Source organism: Chironomus tepperi, unplaced genomic scaffold, assembly GCF_022539635.2.
Source record: "Chironomus tepperi strain 1889 unplaced genomic scaffold, CSIRO-AGI_Ctep_v1 contig_244, whole genome shotgun sequence".
In the NCBI taxonomy this organism is placed as follows: Eukaryota; Metazoa; Arthropoda; class Insecta; order Diptera; family Chironomidae; genus Chironomus; species Chironomus tepperi.
Genome location: NW_027226366.1, coordinates 1,634,933 through 1,652,540, shown reverse-complemented (window position 1 = coordinate 1,652,540; position 17,608 = coordinate 1,634,933). Strand labels below are relative to the sequence as shown.

General features: G+C 30.2%; 5 protein-coding genes across 6 annotated transcripts; 3 read left to right on the top strand and 2 right to left on the bottom strand.

Moving 5' to 3' along the window:
• The first annotated feature begins 76 nt into the window (after window positions 1-76).
• On the top strand, window positions 77-1,834 carry eIF4E1 (eukaryotic translation initiation factor 4E1). Of its 2 annotated transcripts, none has more exons than XM_070641430.1 (3): window positions 77-228; window positions 713-1,151; window positions 1,219-1,834. In XM_070641430.1, exons 1-3 carry the CDS (start codon window positions 208-210, stop codon window positions 1,380-1,382), a joined length of 624 nt encoding a protein of 207 aa, XP_070497531.1. In that variant the 5' UTR covers window positions 77-207; the 3' UTR covers window positions 1,383-1,834. The 2 variants fall into 2 exon arrangements, with proteins under 2 accessions (XP_070497531.1, XP_070497530.1); XM_070641429.1 differs by lacking the exon at window positions 77-228 and adding an exon at window positions 495-638.
• On the bottom strand, window positions 1,835-3,155 carry ORMDL (Orosomucoid 1-like). The gene is made up of 4 exons (XM_070641431.1): window positions 2,925-3,155; window positions 2,712-2,855; window positions 2,404-2,470; window positions 1,835-2,339 (listed from the first exon to the last, which is right to left on the bottom strand). The coding sequence occupies exons 1-4, from the start codon at window positions 2,980-2,982 to the stop codon at window positions 2,150-2,152; spliced, it is 459 nt and encodes a 152-aa protein (XP_070497532.1). The 5' UTR covers window positions 2,983-3,155; the 3' UTR covers window positions 1,835-2,149.
• A 497-nt stretch (window positions 3,156-3,652) lies between these two features.
• On the top strand, window positions 3,653-7,811 carry LOC139091358 (uncharacterized). The gene is made up of 6 exons (XM_070641399.1): window positions 3,653-3,966; window positions 4,327-4,502; window positions 4,736-4,782; window positions 5,387-5,512; window positions 5,779-5,918; window positions 6,003-7,811. The coding sequence occupies exons 1-6, from the start codon at window positions 3,917-3,919 to the stop codon at window positions 7,012-7,014; spliced, it is 1,551 nt and encodes a 516-aa protein (XP_070497500.1). The 5' UTR covers window positions 3,653-3,916; the 3' UTR covers window positions 7,015-7,811.
• Window positions 7,812-7,942: 131 nt separating this feature from the next.
• Dcps (Decapping enzyme, scavenger) lies at window positions 7,943-9,123 on the bottom strand. The gene has a single exon (XM_070641421.1). It carries the CDS (start codon window positions 9,000-9,002, stop codon window positions 8,079-8,081), a length of 924 nt encoding a protein of 307 aa, XP_070497522.1. The 5' UTR covers window positions 9,003-9,123; the 3' UTR covers window positions 7,943-8,078.
• Window positions 9,124-9,461: 338 nt separating this feature from the next.
• Cds (CDP-diacylglycerol synthase) lies at window positions 9,462-16,899 on the top strand. Its single transcript, XM_070641592.1, has 8 exons — window positions 9,462-9,760; window positions 10,524-10,648; window positions 10,888-10,984; window positions 11,055-11,424; window positions 11,501-11,796; window positions 11,860-11,991; window positions 12,356-12,490; window positions 12,605-16,899. Exons 1-8 carry the CDS (start codon window positions 9,575-9,577, stop codon window positions 12,692-12,694), a joined length of 1,431 nt encoding a protein of 476 aa, XP_070497693.1. The 5' UTR covers window positions 9,462-9,574; the 3' UTR covers window positions 12,695-16,899.
• Window positions 16,900-17,608: the final 709 nt, after the last annotated feature.

The window sequence follows — 17,608 nt, the reverse complement described above, 5'->3', positions numbered from 1 at the left end:
TTCTTAAGTTTTGTTCAGCATAATACATGTTATTAAACTCTCAATTGTCAAACACAGCAGACAATTCAATAACGTTTATCATTTTGAGGGGTGAAAACAATTTCAAATTTTTTCCCACTTTTCACAGACATCACATAACGTTGTCGACGTACGACTCCAAAAAACTTTTACATCAAATTTCTCTGAAAAATTTAATTTTATTAAAAAATGGCATCAGAACTAATGAGTGTAAGTATTAAACTAGTGAAAAGTGTAAAGAAGCATCCATTCTATTGGAGTAACTACTAAAAACATCAAGAACTACCCGTTTTCGATGAAAAAAATAAGTTTCTAAAAACTGATGATTTTTTATCAGGCCTAATTCCATGCTCTATTTTTTTGGGCACTCGAATTTCGAGACTTGTTGAAAAATATTTGTTTTTATAGATTTTGCGTTCAATTTAAAAGATAAGAAACTTCTAAAACAATCAAAGAAAGCATTGATAAATTCAATTTTTCAAATAGTAGAAAAGATTTGACCTTAAAGCACTTCGCTCTTAAAAAAAATCTAAATTAAATTACTTCCTTTGTATCCAGTGCCTAAAAAAGTTTTTAAAATGGCTAGTGCATCAACATCAAGTGGAGCTATCCCAAAGATTGTAAAGAAATAGCTTCTAAAAAGATTTAATTCCAAAATCTAATTTTTTTCCATTGTCTACTTTGATCCATTTAGCAAAACTCTACTGAACATACCAAGCAGGAACAATTGGCACCATCTCAGGCTGAATTAGTCAAACATCCTTTACAACATTCGTGGACATTATGGTACTTCGAGCCAGATCGTAACAAGTCATGGGAAGATAATCAGAACAAAGTATCGACATTTAATACAGTTGAAGATTTTTGGAGCTTATTTACTCATATAAAGCAGCCAAGTGAAGTTAAAATTGGAAGTGATTACTCTCTATTCAAGGAACATATTCGACCAATGTGGGAAGATAAAGCAAATAAGAATGGTGGACGCTGGATGATAACTTTAGTTAAAAATCAACGTCCTGAATTAGATCGTTATTGGATTGATACAGTTTTGTGCTTAATTGGTGAAGCATTTGATAGTTTTGATGATGTTTGTGGCGCAGTTGTAAACATTCGTGCTAAAGGAGACAAAATCGGTAAGAATTGATGACTTTTGCAAAGCTTACTTTATGAATAATAAATGACTCATTTTTGTTATTTCAGCTGTTTGGACAGGCAATAGTAACAACAAAGATGCAGTTATGGAGATCGGACGGAAGTTAAAGGAAGGTCTTAATTTGCCTGAACGCGTCAAAATTCAGTATCAAACTCATTCTGATTCAATGGTAAAGAATTCATCGAATATCAAATCAATGTATGAGATCTAAATCTCATGTGTTCTCTGCTGCTGCTGATTTTTCTTTATATTGAAATTTACATTATGCTAAATTCTTGATAGTGTCAAGAAACTACCCGCGATTGAATTTCTTAAATTTTTTGCTGATCCCTTTACAAGTGAAATAATTTAAATCCACATATTTTTTTTTTCTTTCGATTTATTAGTTAGTGTAACAGTCAAGCCACATCATCATAAGTTAGCTTGCTGTCTCTTTTTTTGTTGTGTTAAAATGCTTTTTTTATTTTAGAAATTTTTTTGAAATTATTTGCAAGTTAATGTCATTTAAAAAAAAAAGCATAAAGGAGTGGTCCGATGCTTATCTCTTGAAATAATGCAAAAAAAAGCATACATTAGGTGTTACTGAATATGATTAATACTACTCTTTTTGGAATTTAAAGAAAAAACATGAAAAAAATACACAAAAAAAATGAAACATGAAAATTAATTTTTAATCGTATCAGTTTATTATTTTCATTTTAAGCTGTTTCTATTCTAAAGGTCATTCCTGTGAATCACTTCTGACCTTGATGGAAGGAAACTGTATACAGATTTAGCCTTTAGAATAGAATTAGCCTCCAAGTATGTAAAATATGAAATATTTAAACTTAAATAATAATAAAAAGATGAGAAATTTATAGAAAAAAATAATTTTGTTTTTCTTGGATATAACCCAGCTAAAGTTTTATTGACTGGATTAATAAATTTCCCAAAAATTAATCACTTTAGCCAGCTACATGAGATTTTCAATTATACAGTCTAGTATTTATTGATGCCAAATAGTCTTCGATGATGAAATGAGGGCAGTTTTGGTATAATGCAAACTATAAGAGATATAAAGTTGGCAATAAAATGAATTTCATCATTTCTGGTGTACATGCATGTTAGCAAGAACAGGATTATTGGAATTGAGATTAACGTCTTCCTCTGCAGAGTCCATGGGACGCCACTATAAAAAGAATGAATTGAATTAAATATACTAAACAGACTACTAGAAAATTAATGTCATTTACCTGTCTAACTGCTCCCAATGAGTTTCTCTGATGTGTTCATGTGAGTCTATGGATTGCCATGGAGCACCTATTTTTATATAATAATTATTAGTTAATTGACTTTCTTAATAACTTAAGACTAGATTGTCGGGATTATTAATTAGCGGCAAATAAATGAAATTAGTGACTTAAGTTTCAGAAATCAACCATAATTTAGTCGAAATCCAAATCAATCACATGGCACTGGATCATTGAATGAACCACCATTACTTGCCACTTTACAACAGTCACATAACACCAAATGCAACGTAGAAGAAAATGCAAATTACCTTTGATTATGTGTAGAAAATAGAGATGTGCGAGATTATGAGTAATATTTGTAAGTGTCCAAGCCATTGGCGTTGAGATAAAAGGTATTGAGAGTAAGATCAGATGAAAAACGGCAACAAATAGCAAATAAAACATGTAGAATCCTGTTTAAAATAATTAATGCAAAATTGTTTCTTAAATATTTAAACTATATTGAATTAAAAGAGTTTTACCTTTTGACATTGTCCAGTCCTCATTTGGATTGTGGTTGCCGTGTCCTCCTGCTATCATTTCTGTCGAGTATGTTGTTAGTTATGGCGAAAAAGGCAGGAAATTTAATGAAATATTTTTATGAACAATTTTATTGTTGTTTTGATTTTTTAACGAAACATAGGAGCCATTCACATATGACGTCGATTTTTAGGGAAGATGATCTGAAGGGAAATTTTGTGACAGCAATAAGCAACTATAGACGAAAAGTCTGAAGATCCCTTTTTTAAAATGACGTCATGAGTAGACAAATCCTTAACGAAACAAAGTTAGCTTATTTTTACAAAACAAAAAATGCACTTTGTCGGGATCTTGTTTTTGTTGCTTTTATTTTCAATGTCAGGTAGTTTAGTGTAATTAAAATAATTAAGCGAAAAATTTCAAATTATAAATTCTAGATCCTATTACCTGAATGTACTTAGTTATTGAGAAATTTAAAATTTTTGAATTTTGCAAATATTCGTTCAGTAAGACAATTGTTCAAGTCTTTTCAGTCCATTTGAGTTTTAAATATAACATGGAATTTAAAATTAAAATATTCGTTAAAAATTAAATAATAATAGGACCGGTTTTAATGCGCAGCATGCAATATAACGCATCAACTTGAATCATATGTTACTAAGTTGTCATTCCTTTGTTTTCGTGAAGTTTTTTCCGACTTTTTTCTCTCTTTATTTTTGAAGTTAAGCTTTTCAGTAGCAAAAGTGATTTTTGATGATTATAACAGCTATAAATTGCTAAATTATTAAGAATGTGAACATTGGCTTTCTGTGTATTTTAGTTTTTCAAAGTTAAATATTATGTTAAGCATTAGTTTGATCAAATAAAATCATTTAAATTGGACAAAAGTGAAAATATATTGGAAAAATTAGATAAGAAAATTTTGATGGCGAATGATAATTAAGGAAGGAAAAAAACATAAATTACTCATTGTATTACAATAATTCTTTCACAAATGGATCCGCTAAACATCCGCAAGACTAGTATTGAGCATTTGGAATATAGGTAAATTAGCAAAATTTAAACAATAATTACGCATTACTTCCATTGAGTCTTATATCTCAATAATAACAAAAATAGTGTTTATGAGGTAATCTGATATAAAGATTAGCAGTGAAAAATACAAAAATATATTTATAAGACCTTTTTTCCGTATACTGTATTATTTGGGAGTATTACGTAAATACAGTCATGAAATAAACAAGTGAAAAGTGTGTACTTATTGATAAATATTCATTATTCACTATAAAATTTTCTCAATACATGTTTTTGAGATGCAGAGAAGAAAAAAATCGATTTTTTATTGTGATACTAAAAACAAGCAAGCGATTCATTTCCTCTATTTTATTTTGTCATCTGATATAGATTTGGTTCATCAAGTTCCAGTCAAACGAGTGGTGATTTTTGCAGGATATGTCATGAAACAGATGCTATTAGTCCATTACTAACACCATGTATGTGTGCTGGAAGTCTCCGATATGTCCATCAACAATGTTTGCAACAGTGGCTTACAGCAAGCGAAATGAATTCCTGCGAGTTGTGTATGTCCATAATTTCAATGCTATTCATGTCACACTTTATCGGACGTTCTGAAATTACGTACCGCCCTATGATACGCTTTATAAAATAATCATGGACTTCATATTAAAATTGTACATAATTTCTGAACGTTCCACTACGTACGATAGAATAATTAAAATGATTAATAATTTTATAATTTATTTACATTTTTATTTCCATGCTATCTATCCAAAAAAATATGTCCGATACACAGGCAAATTTCCATTTATAATGCAGTCAAAAATTAAGCCGTTCAATGAGGTGAGAATGACATTTTATTGGGTAATTTCTATAAGGAGCTGCTGTTTATAGGAAGATATTAAGTAGAACAAATATTTACATAATTTGCTGATTTCCTTTGCCTATACTCCATTATTAATACTTCAAAAAATCATCGTATCAACATGAAGCGATTCTACTTTTGTTTAATGAATCAGCTGTACAGAAAGAGAGAAGATTTGTAAACAAATCGTGTCTTATGCAAATATCAACATACAAACGAGAAATGAAAATAATCCATACACATGAATTAAGTGTAATTCTCATAGTCGCGTAACTAACACGAAAAATGGAAATTCTTTTATGGTGATGACCACAATTATAGCGTGCGTGATTGAAATTGAGCGAGGTCAAGTCAATTCCTTTATTATCTATCCATCTATCTATCTATGAATATAAGTGGGTTTGAAATTCATGAGACATAAAAAATTATCATTAATGAACTCAAAATTGAAAATAGAAAGTAACAGATTGATTATCAATGCATTTAATTATCATAAACAGCAGTTTTACTTTTCATCAGATATATTAATATTAATGTCAATTCTATTTATAACTCAATTTTTGCCTCCATTTTTTTTAACAGTGGCGAAGTCTGGACATGTCAGGCGTGGAACGTCGTCGACTCTTTTGTGCCGTACTTTTCCATTTAGCGGCTGCTCTATGTGTCATATGGAGTTTGTGTGTCTTAATTGAACGTTCTGCGGAGGAAGTAAGTGAAACATTTAATGGAACAGCACATTGTATGTCTGTCAATCAATTCCATTATCAATTGCTGTTATTATAAAGGCGTAGATACTAAGCAATTGATGTTATTTAAGGCTTGATTCCTGGAACTCAAGTAAAGTTCAAATTTTGAACTTTTGTTCAATTTTAAATTCAGAATATCCGTTAATTCTATACTTTAAATTATTGCCCCCTGATGACCTCTTAATACTGAATGCTTGCATTAACAATCACTTACTTTCCATTTTAAAGGTGCGACTGGGAAAACTAGGATGGCCTTTTTGGACTAAATTAGTAGTTGTGACTGTAGGTCTCACAGGAGGTATTGTCTTCATGTACATACAATGCAAACAATATTTAAATTTATGCTCAAGATGGCGTGCCAGAAATCGGTAATAATACAATCATGAAAATACAATTAACCTTGTCATTCATAGTCGCATATCCATATTCACCCATTTTTTTTTGTTTTTTAGAATATTATTAATTCAAAATGCTCCCGAGAAACCCGTTCTACATCCATCGCATTCGCCAGCAACAATACAAAATTCTCATCAATCCTCTGTTGAGCCAAACGCCTCATCAATGCTTCGTCGTAATAATAGCTCAATTATGGTCATAGCAGCACCAATAAATGTAATTGAAAATAACGAACAGCAACAATATCAGTATAATTCAGCTCATCCCTCACATCGTCAACAATCCCAAATTGTTGCAAATATTGAGAACAATTCCCTATGCTATGAACTCGATGATGATATTAGCTACAGTCAGATCTCATTTAAACATCATTTACGTCATGATGAAGGCGCTTCATCTCGTGGTAGTTTACATAATGTTTATGATAATACGTCCGTATCGACAACAAATACGTCAGCAACAACAAAGAATTTAGCAATTGGTGGTGATAATGATTCAAATTTTCATAGAATAATTCCTGGATTAGAGGAAGTTAAGGAACATGATGATGACGATAGACGTATGAAAATTCGATACAACGATAAAATTGGAACGTCCATTTTTGTTGAGAATGATGATATACTTAATGATAAGAATTATCCAAAAATTACTCATCGTCATTCGACTTTATTACTACCGACATCAATTAACTCTGTGGGAAATGATGAGGATCTATTTCGTGATGAACGACATCAGAAGAAAAGACGTCGTTACTCAGACACAAAGCTTTTAAATAGTTGTGAATTTGAGAATGAATTTTTGATTGATAACAAAAATAAGCAAAAATGCCAACATGTATTTGGATCTCCAACGATGACAACAAAGACGAAAGGAATGGATGAGCCAAATGAGGCAAATATGAATGATTTGATATTCGAGAAAAGTGATGATTTTGATCCTATGGAATTAAATATACAAAATATTTTAGAAATAGATTTACGTTCAAATAGAAAAGCATCTGATGGACAAGCAGCCACAAATAGCTCTTCTGATAATTCACGTTCGCTACCAAATTTGGATGGAGTATAAATTTTATTTAATTTTAAAATGTCTTTGTCTCGCTCCACGAACAAAATTTACGTGTTGCACAACGTGCTATGTGGTAATGTTGTGTTACTCGGGATCGTATGTGTCATTTTTGTGTATCCGTCACTAAATAATACGTTTTGTGTAAATTGTGCAAGAATCATGATGTGTGACAGTTGTTTTGCATTTTAATACTCTCTCTCTCCTTTTCTCTCTATCCTGTGAAATAAAAATGACACAAAGATACAAACTGAACAAGCACTCAATAGGAAAGTGTGCAGAAAATTTCAAGTGACAACCTAAATAGTTCCACATAATTTATAAATAGAGATTTTTTCCAGTTTCTTATGCCAAATATTTACAAGAAAATTTCTTATTTCTGTCAGTCAGATTTTTTTAAACTTATTTATTTGCATAAATGAATATTTTTCTCCTCCTACAAACAAAACTGATACAATAAAAAAATATAGAAATAGTGATTAACATTTATAATTTTCATGTATCCTCTGTAGATACAACTTAAACAAGGTTTAACTTAAAAAAAATTATATTTCATTATCTTACAAAAAAAAGCATAAAATTAGGAACTTAATTGATGGTACATGAGGAAAAAAGTATGATGATAATTATATTTCAATTAATCAATTAAGATAAGATTTGTTGAATGAACCTACAATGACATTGTACATACTACTGAATTATTAATTAAATATAAATAGATTTGTCTGTGATTGAATGAAATTTCACTAATAGTTTTGATGAAATGAAAATGAAATAAAAACTATTTAAAAAAATGTGAATTTGTGTGGCTTTAAATCTTTTTGTAAAACATTTGTATGGTTTCAGAAAAATTGATCAGCATTTGTAGTGTTTTGAAACACATTAAGGATTCAATAACATTTGAGAGTTTTCACTAAAGAACATATAGAAATTCAAAATCAAAATTACCGTTAAAAATCCTTAAAAATATTTTTATTTAGTTTCTTTCAGTACGATTGAATTCTGCTGGACAATTTGTTACAATTAGTACATTTTAATTCAAAATTTAAAAACAAAGAACTTATCAATTACTCTGCAATAGACTTGTAAGCAGCACATAGTTTGTCATTTTCTCTCGCAGTGAAGCTCAATGTTGCCTTTTCGTAATAATTGGGAACCATTTTAATATTATCGATGACAGTATTGAGAAGATGTGCTTTTTCACAGAATATTCCGGGAGCATCATACTTCAAATAGTTGAAATGAACGTGCAAATGATAATAAGAAGGCTGATAGTGGAAATAAGCACGAACTTGGTTAGAATTAACTCCATATTTTTCTTTGATTGCAGTCAAGCATTTGGACTTGATATTTTCTAACAGTGGGAGATGACATTCACGGAGATCACGAATAGATTTGATGTTTCTATTCATTATTATAGCTGTCACATACATAGTTTCAGCAGTAACACCGTCCCATTTTAAATCTGGCAATAGCATAAATCCAATCTCAGGATCTAAATCTTCAATTATTATACGATCAGCTTCGTGGCGATGTTCCAGAACATTGTAAACCCAGTCACAATTAAATTGTTCCTTTTCCAAGCAAGGTAAAGTAACAGATTTGTACAACTCTGGTGTTTCATTGAATACGTAAATATTCTGTTCCGAGTATTTGCTGATGTGTTTATCAGTTGCTGGATAAATTATAGTTGCCTTTAATTTGTTCAATTCCGAATCAACTTTACAGAAATTATTTTGATAAATATCATTTTCCATAATCTTCTCTAATGACGCGTTCTTCAAAATTGATGATGTATCGTCAGTTCCATTGAATTGTTCATCAGTAAAAGAAATTTTCTCCAATATGACAATTGCCGGCATTTCATGACATTTTCCAAGTGTAAATATAACTTTTCGATTTGCATTATTTGATAAAGTACGTTCATATACAAAGTCATCTAATGAGAAACTCTTAGTTTCTTGGGCTTGAATAGCTTGATCCTCTCCCATTATGGCTTAATTGATGATTTGTATCGTAAATATTGATGTTTTTAAGTATATTATCTAAAATAAAGCATGTTTAAGTGGAATTTTGTTATGAACAACTAGATGGAACCTTGTTAATAGAGTTAATACTTACATATTGAATAAATTGCGCAATTTCCTATATTTTTTAGTGACAAATGTTTATTTCCAAATTAATTTGTTTTGAAAATGCGTGAATAGTCAAATTACATGGAACGGCTTTTAGAAATTTGAAATTCTTAGTAAATATTTGTGCAAAAAATACAGAAAAGTATGAAAATTTGTTTTTTCAAATTTATGGGAATTCTGTGATATAACTTGAGATATTATTTAACAAAAAGTTATTCAAGAGCAATCATTGAAATTACTGCCATATCGTGAGTATTCAAACATTCCGCTTTATTAATAAATTGCAAAACAATAATAAAACAACCTTAGTAATCATTGACAAGTGTCATACCATAAATTGAAGAACAAAAGCAAAATATTTTCAGTACATAAATTATATTACATTTTTCAACATCGTATCAAGTCCATATCATTGGAAAAATACGAAAATGAGTGAGGGTATTGATGTATCAAGTGATCAAGAAAAAGAATTAAGAAGAAGAAATGTGAATTTAGGATCTGGAGATTATTCCGATTCTGTAATTAATAAAACAACATCAGAAGAAAATAAAGCAAATGCAGAGGATTCAGATAGCAATAATTTAGCTGAAAATCAGACAATAGATTCTGATCAAGTAAGGAAAAAGAGTGTTGAAAAAAAATATTAAGTTATTGATTTTTCAAGTTGAAAAAAAAAGTTATGGAAGCAACATAGTAACTTTAGTAAATTGGATTAACTTGTTCCTTGCCAGTTGCTGATTTCCATACGTATTGATTTCTTATGCAACAACTATTTAGGGAATTGTACGCATTCTGCGATTCTCTCACGGACTTAGTTGATTAACTTTTATGTGTAAACAAGATACATAGAATATTTAATAGATTTATATACAGCATAAAACATACAATTGTTCAATTATTAATTTAATGATTGCAATGACAATTTCTTTTCATGTTTGCTATCACGAAAAAAATCGTTTCTATTGCTTATCATTGTACTTTTTTCGTCTAAAAAGGTCCGGTTATAATTCTTATCGTTTTTTTGGTTTTCAAGGCAACATAATTCATTCATTAAGTACGTACGAAAAGAATGTATTTGATTAAATTTTATCTTGACTTGTATGTGCAAGAATAAGAAGAATAAATATACACAGCTTTAGGTCACGAAGAAATGTGGCGGTAAAAATAAGTTGCTTCTAATAACTTAAGCTATTCCAAATATAACACAAAATTGATAACGAATGTAAATTTTAGTGAAATGTTCACATCCAGTTTGTGAAAAGTTATGTGTTTGAAAGGAAAAAAAACTGCAAAATATTAATCATGCAGGCAGTCTGTGTGTAAACAAAAACATTCATTTGTCTTCTTCCCACATTTCTTTCTGATTATTATTTTTAGATTGATTCCGAAGAAGAGAAATTGTCTGAAGAGAAATATGAAAAAGATTTGTCAAAGAAGCTTCCGCAAGGAACTGATAAGAGACCTGAGGTTCTTAATTCAGCATTGAAAGGTCTACCTGACAGGTATGTAAACGTTAACGTGCGAAAAAAGTTCCATAATTACTGTGGAAATGACCTTAATTGACGAGCAGTCATTACACAAGGTCGAGTTTTAATTAAGCTTTTGCTGATTATTGCCGTGCGCATTATTCACAGCAACAATCACTTATTATGGAAATGAATCGCCACATATTTTGATTATATCGATTTACGATAAAAATTTATCATTCTCATATTTCGTTTATGCTTGATGCGCGCAACAGATGGAAGAACTGGGTGATTCGAGGAATTTTCACATTTATTATGATCTCAGGTTTCTGTATGATGATTGCCGGTGGACCGCTTGCATTAATGATTACTGTAATTATCTTTAATATGCACAGATTTTTAAATTGATACTCACTGCTAATTTATTATTATTTTTACACAGACACTCGCCGTGCAAGTAAAATGTTTCCAGGAGATCATTTCAATTGGATATCAAGTCTATCGAATTCACGGACTCCCATGGTTTAGAAGTCTCTCATGGTACTTCCTAGTCACATCGAATTATTTCTTCTATGGAGAAAATCTTTTCGACTACCTTGGAGTCTTATTTAGTCGCGTTGAATCATTACGCTTCCTCATCACTTATCATCGATTCATTTCATTCTGCCTCTATTGTATTGGCTTCGTCTGGTTTGTCTTGTCATTAGTTAAGAAATATTACATGAAGCAATTTAGCTTATTTGCTTGGACACATGTTGCTCTCCTTATTGTCGTCACGCAAAGCTACTTGATCATTCAGAATATTTTCGAAGGTAAAATACAACGACATAATAATTAGAGGAATGACCGACTATTAACAACAAAAATATTATTGATTTCTATTTTTAGGAATGATTTGGTTTGTCGTACCCGTCATGATGATTGTTTGTAATGATGTTATGGCATATATGTTTGGATTTTTCTTTGGCAAAACGCCACTCATCAAATTGAGTCCAAAGAAGACATGGGAAGGCTTCATTGGAGGCGGATTTGCGACAGTAATATTTGGGGTCGTATTCTCATACTTCCTATGTCGATTCCAATACTTTGTTTGCCCGATTGAGTACTCGGAAACGGCTGGAAAAATTGTACTCGAATGTGAGCCAAGCTATTTGTTCAGACCACAAGAATATGGAATTCGTATTGTAAGTAATATATTGCGTAATTACAGCATACAGTTGTTTAAATGTTGATCTAATTATTTTTAGGGAAAAACTGAGACAGTTTTCACAATGTATCCATTTGCATTGCATTCCTTATCATTGAGCACATTCAGTTCGGTAATTGGACCATTTGGCGGCTTCTTTGCATCAGGATTTAAACGTGCATTTAAAATCAAGGTGAGATAATGAAATCTGAAACTATCTCGTGCTGTTTTCTATTTGCGATGCCTTGTAATACGAGTTTGCACTTTAGTCATGAAATAGTTTTTTATTGCAAAATTGCATTTTTAGTTTGTTTGAAAAGTGAAACGACGTAATATTGTGCATTTTGTAATAGTTCATGCTCAAGTGCTGTAAGCATAAAATTCAAAATATCAAAAGTCGCTACATTTTGAATTTTTCGACAGTTTTTAGTGAGTTCATGATCCAACATGGCTCAAAAAATGCGCTCTTGCCAATCACGAGTGGCGCTACTAGTTGAATTGCAGACAAGCTGTCTAATGTCTCAATGCTAATTAATTTTCAACATTTGTCATTTTAGGATTTCGGAGATATGATCCCTGGACATGGTGGCATAATGGACAGATTCGATTGTCAATTCTTGATGGCAACATTTGTGAATGTCTACATTTCAAGCTTTATTCGTACTGCATCACCACAAAAGCTGTTGGCACAGGTATGTAGAAAAACAAATGAAATTCATTGTTTCAAACATTTTTTAAATTTAATTAATCGTGAAAATGTTGAAATTAAATTTCTATTTGTTTATTTTTTTTCTATAAAAAAATAGGTTTATAATCTAAAACCAGAGCAGCAATTGCAGTTATTCCATCAGTTGAAGGATAGTTTATATAACCGAAATATTTTAGACCTCAGTTAAATTAATATATAGTAATTTATTAACACATAAAATTACTAAATGGAATGGACAAAGAGAATATTTCTATTTATTTTCAACTTTATCATGTCCCAATTTATATATTTTCAATTTGTTCGACTACGTTTATTTGTTTCGACAACTTTTTAGAAAATTTTTATATTATATTTATATAAATGAAAGAAAAAAATACAAAAAATACAACAAAATCACAAAAAAATCAATTGAATCGCTCAATAGTTTCTGATGCGGAGTGATTGAGACTAACTGAAAAGCTTTTTTAATGTCAGAGCTTAAGCTTTTAAATTTTAATTTGAAAGAATTTTTCATTTCGAGTTGATAATTGATAGAATTTTTAAATACGTAATAGAGTTAATCGAGACTTTATTGTTCGATTGGATTATAAGGGCATTAACATTGTAATGGATGTAAATCAGATGAGATGAATTAAGTCGCAAAAAGCCTCATAAGACAGTTGCAGATCTAGAATGTTGTATGAAGTTGAGCTGACTAAAGTCGACTTTTCCATGCAAAGTCCGAGTTGATATCGACGTCTGGACAGCAGTGTTGTATATTTGAATACTTTGGAGCATGATTCAGTCAGAGAATGATTACTCTATCTTTACGAACAAAGCCATAAAACTAACAAGAGTAAAATCAAATATTTGTCTGACTCAACTAGACTTAGAACTCAGATAACAACACTGTGAGATAGATTATCTGACAAGATGAGTGTTTAAAGTGGATTCAAGTGCTGACTTTATCTCAATTATCAACTCTTCAACCATTTAATGGAAAATTTTCTAGTTTTACAGTAGAAAAAAGGAATGCTAATTAATAGGATTTAATTTAATTATCTTTTTATTTCTATTTATTTTTTGATAAATGTACGTTTTTGCATCTTTTTGCGGTGAATGGGAAAGATAAAGTAGATAAACAAAAAAAAAATTACCGAGTAAGAAATTAAGTGATCTGCGAATTAACAATTAATAAAAATATTTGAAGGACATTAAACTTACAAAAAAAAAGAATTAATTGAAATGGGAATAAATGTCATTTTATGTGTGTATTAGAAATTTAATAATAGTTAAAAAATCAAGAGAGATGAGGAAATAATTTTATTAGTTTAGAGACGAGAATTACCAGTGGTTGACGAAAATAACAGAAAAATAATTAATTAAGTCTTCTTGCCAAAAACAATTAAATCAAACTTTTAAATGAAAAAAAAATTATAGAAGAATGATGAAAAAATTAAATGGGCTGACTAAATATCTATTTGTTTGTTTGTCTGTAACATTGATGAAACGATAAAATTGTCTAATTAACAGAATTAATTTTTAGAAGTTAAAAAATTTAAAAAAAAAAATAAATCAAGGAGGCTTGATTGTTGAAAGAATTCATAAATTAGACGAACTTTTGGCACTTGTATTGCTCATGACATTGTAACTTTTGAACTCAGATGAGTGGATTGCCAAGAATGTTTAAAATTTTCTGTGTGACATTGAAAATGTAGCTTTCAAGGACGTATCCAGAATATGGGATTTGTTTTAGTTTGTTTTAAATGGATTGAAGCTTTATGTTCTGGTTTCATGATGTAGAAGCATGTATGAAGATAGCAAGGGTTAGACACTCGAAAGCACCTCCATACAGGACAGTAATAATAGTGAAGACAGCACTGGACAGTTCATATAATTTCAATAAGTACGTTCAGTACAGTACTGTACTCTTTCAATTCTATAAGTGCAGTAATTACATTACTGGACTTTTAGAGTGTCTGACCTTTGGCCTTTGATACATATCCCAATCTGGATTAGATATCTAGAACACAACTGATTTCTAGATTAAATAAAGATAATTTTGATCCATTTTGATGTCTCAAAGTATATCAAGCAGTAAAATACTCAAATATTGAAAGTAATCTTAAAATTAGGTATAAATGGAGTATGAAAATCTATAACTATAAATGTAAAGGTGCTATCAAGGTACTTACAATTGATAAACTATCAAATATTTGAGTATTGAGACACAAATGATCTTGATTGATGATGAAAGTCATTGATTCCATTTAGTATGAATAAGGCGGACATTTGTGACTATCAGAGCTCGTTACGGATTTTGTATGTAGTCAAGTCGATTTTTCTTACAAAATTCGAGCTCTGGTGCCTATTTTATGAATTGTACATCATCAACTCCCGAGCCTTCTTGATGGAAAAAAGTTAAAGAAAAATGTTTAGCATAATTTATAATAAACTTTATTGAAAAAAAAGCGGTTGAATCGGAACAAAAAAATCACCCAATAATATTGAAACAGTGAATAAGTAAAATTCTCTCTGTCATCTAGTCGTAAAAGTCATACACCATAAATCACCAACTCTCTGTATCAGTCGTTTAATTTAAGATATAAAGAAAAAAAATTAAATTACATTCTATTCTCATGACATGACTTCAACATACTATAATTAATAACTGTTCAATTTCCTGTCCGTTAAAATACTTTTTATATATTTGTTCATACATGTATGTTATAGTCAAATTTTCCTAATAAACAATTTTAAATTCAAACTAATCAATAGAAATTAAGGCATGTAAAAATTCATTTGTTTCCGTAACTACATTGAAGCATGTCATGAGATTGATACTTTATTAATAATTAATTAATGTTAAATAATGATCCTTAAAAAGGAATGATTTTTAATTGTGAAAATAAGAAAGAAAAATGCATCATTCCAACAACATTGCATGCGACCCTCTTATATCTATTTCTATCCAACCCAAATGTCCTGTTATTATTTCTGGAGCTTGATGGTCAACTTCAAATCCATATAATATCTTAGTTGACTTCAAGCTCTGATTCTTTCTATGATTTTTGTTTTATTTTTGATTGGAGTTGATTGAGGATTGGACAAGGATGACTGTGATCAATCGAATATACATTTGAAATTAATGAGCTAATGCCCTAATTCTCAAGGTTTTGTGATTCAAACATCATAATCTGAGGGTATTGATTCAAGTCGATCCAAACTGGTCCTATAAGGCAGCTTAATCTCTAGGTAGACTAGGAATTAGAAACAAATATCTCTCGAGCAGGCAAGGAGCATGTTTGTGAATATGCTCACAAAATTGAGTATATCAAATTATATTGATTTAGCATATTGAGTCTATTGAGTATATTGACACTCATTTATGTGAGTATGCTCATTGTCTGTTAGAGTATCTTAGCTGTACTAGACTTTTCTTCCGACAAGATGTTCTATGAACATCAAAGAAACTACCTGACATGATCATCTAATTCCAATCCCCAATAAACTCCCCAATCCTAAACGTTTTATTATTTGTTTTTGTGACTATTATTTCAAGCTAAACGATATTTGTGCAATATTACTATAATAACTGTATTATGCTTATATTTTTTGATTGTTATAGGTGTTACCAAATATTTTTTATATATAAAAAGGAAATGAAAAAAGTGTTTATCTTGTTTCATGCATTTATTTGTTGCATACTTGATGTTATTTTGCTAAAGATATTATTTTTTGGACGAGCATAGCAAAAAAAACTTTTTTTTTTGTTCTTATAAAGCTATAAAAAATATAACCTGACAAACCCAAAAGCTACATATTGTACAAGAATTACTAAAAAAAAGTACTATAAAAAATGACAAGAATTTGAAAAAATAAATGTATTAGGAATAAAAAACAAAAAAAAATGAGCTAAAAAAAAATTGGATTTACGATGTTTATATCAGTAACCTGATGAATGGATGAATAATAAAGCAGTTAATAAAATTTAAGAATAATGAATTGATTCAAAGACTAAAATAAATTATTTCTTCTTTTCTTAGCTTAGCCACATGATTACGACCATCGTGACCTTAAATTGACGCAGTCGATTGTCACTCCAACCGGCGAATGATTCATGCTAAATGAATGAATTTCTCACGTGTTTTTATTCAAACTCACGCCCAGCTACAAAAAAAGAATATTCAAACTTGTTTCGTTATTTTCTCTAATACAAAAACTTGACATAGGTCATGGATGAAAGATGAAGATCGATATCACATGGCGCTCGTGAGAGATAAAGTCATTAACATTTATTTAAATTGCTTCTCATTTTTGGACATTAAACGAGAGAATTTTGCACACTTATTTTAAGAAAAGATACACGGAAATTCCGAGAAGTAATATCGGCCAATTCGCAAGTCACTATAATTATGCAAAGACTGTTTACGCTAAACGGATTTTCCGGGATTTCATTTTCGGAAATAGTAATTTTAAAATAAATATCAAAATTAGCACAATAAGTCGATCATTCGTCATTAGATTAGAACATTGGAATTCACACTTATAGGACTCATTTAGGAATTACCTGCGAATGTTGTAGTGATTTATAGAATATTGACGGCATCATAGGAATTTTGTGATTTTCCTGCTGACCATTGCGTTTTTAAGGAAACCGTTATTCATACCTCTTGAATCTTCAACCCCGTCAGAGATGCGTTGATTCATTTTATTAATCATTTAATTCTTACTAATTTCTTTTCTCTTTATACTTGGCATTCGGGATCGTGACATCAGATCAAATTTCGACAACGTCAATAAAAAGCTTTAGAAATATGCAATGATGTAGTAATTGATAAGGATTTGCGTTTCATATCTTGATTAGAATTATGATGTTGAATTCCTGGCTGTTTTTATGAGTAAGTAGGAAATTAATCAAAATATTTAAATAGCTTCTGTCTAGGTCCCTTAAAATTGAACTGTTTTTCATGAAATACAGAAATAAATTATTACGTTTTCTTTTCACCAAAAAAGAACGTCACTAAGCCAGAGTTGCACATCGATCAACCATTTTTTAAAATATTCAGGAAGAGTTAATATTCTGCTTGGGACAGTTCACTTATTACGTTACAGACTAACG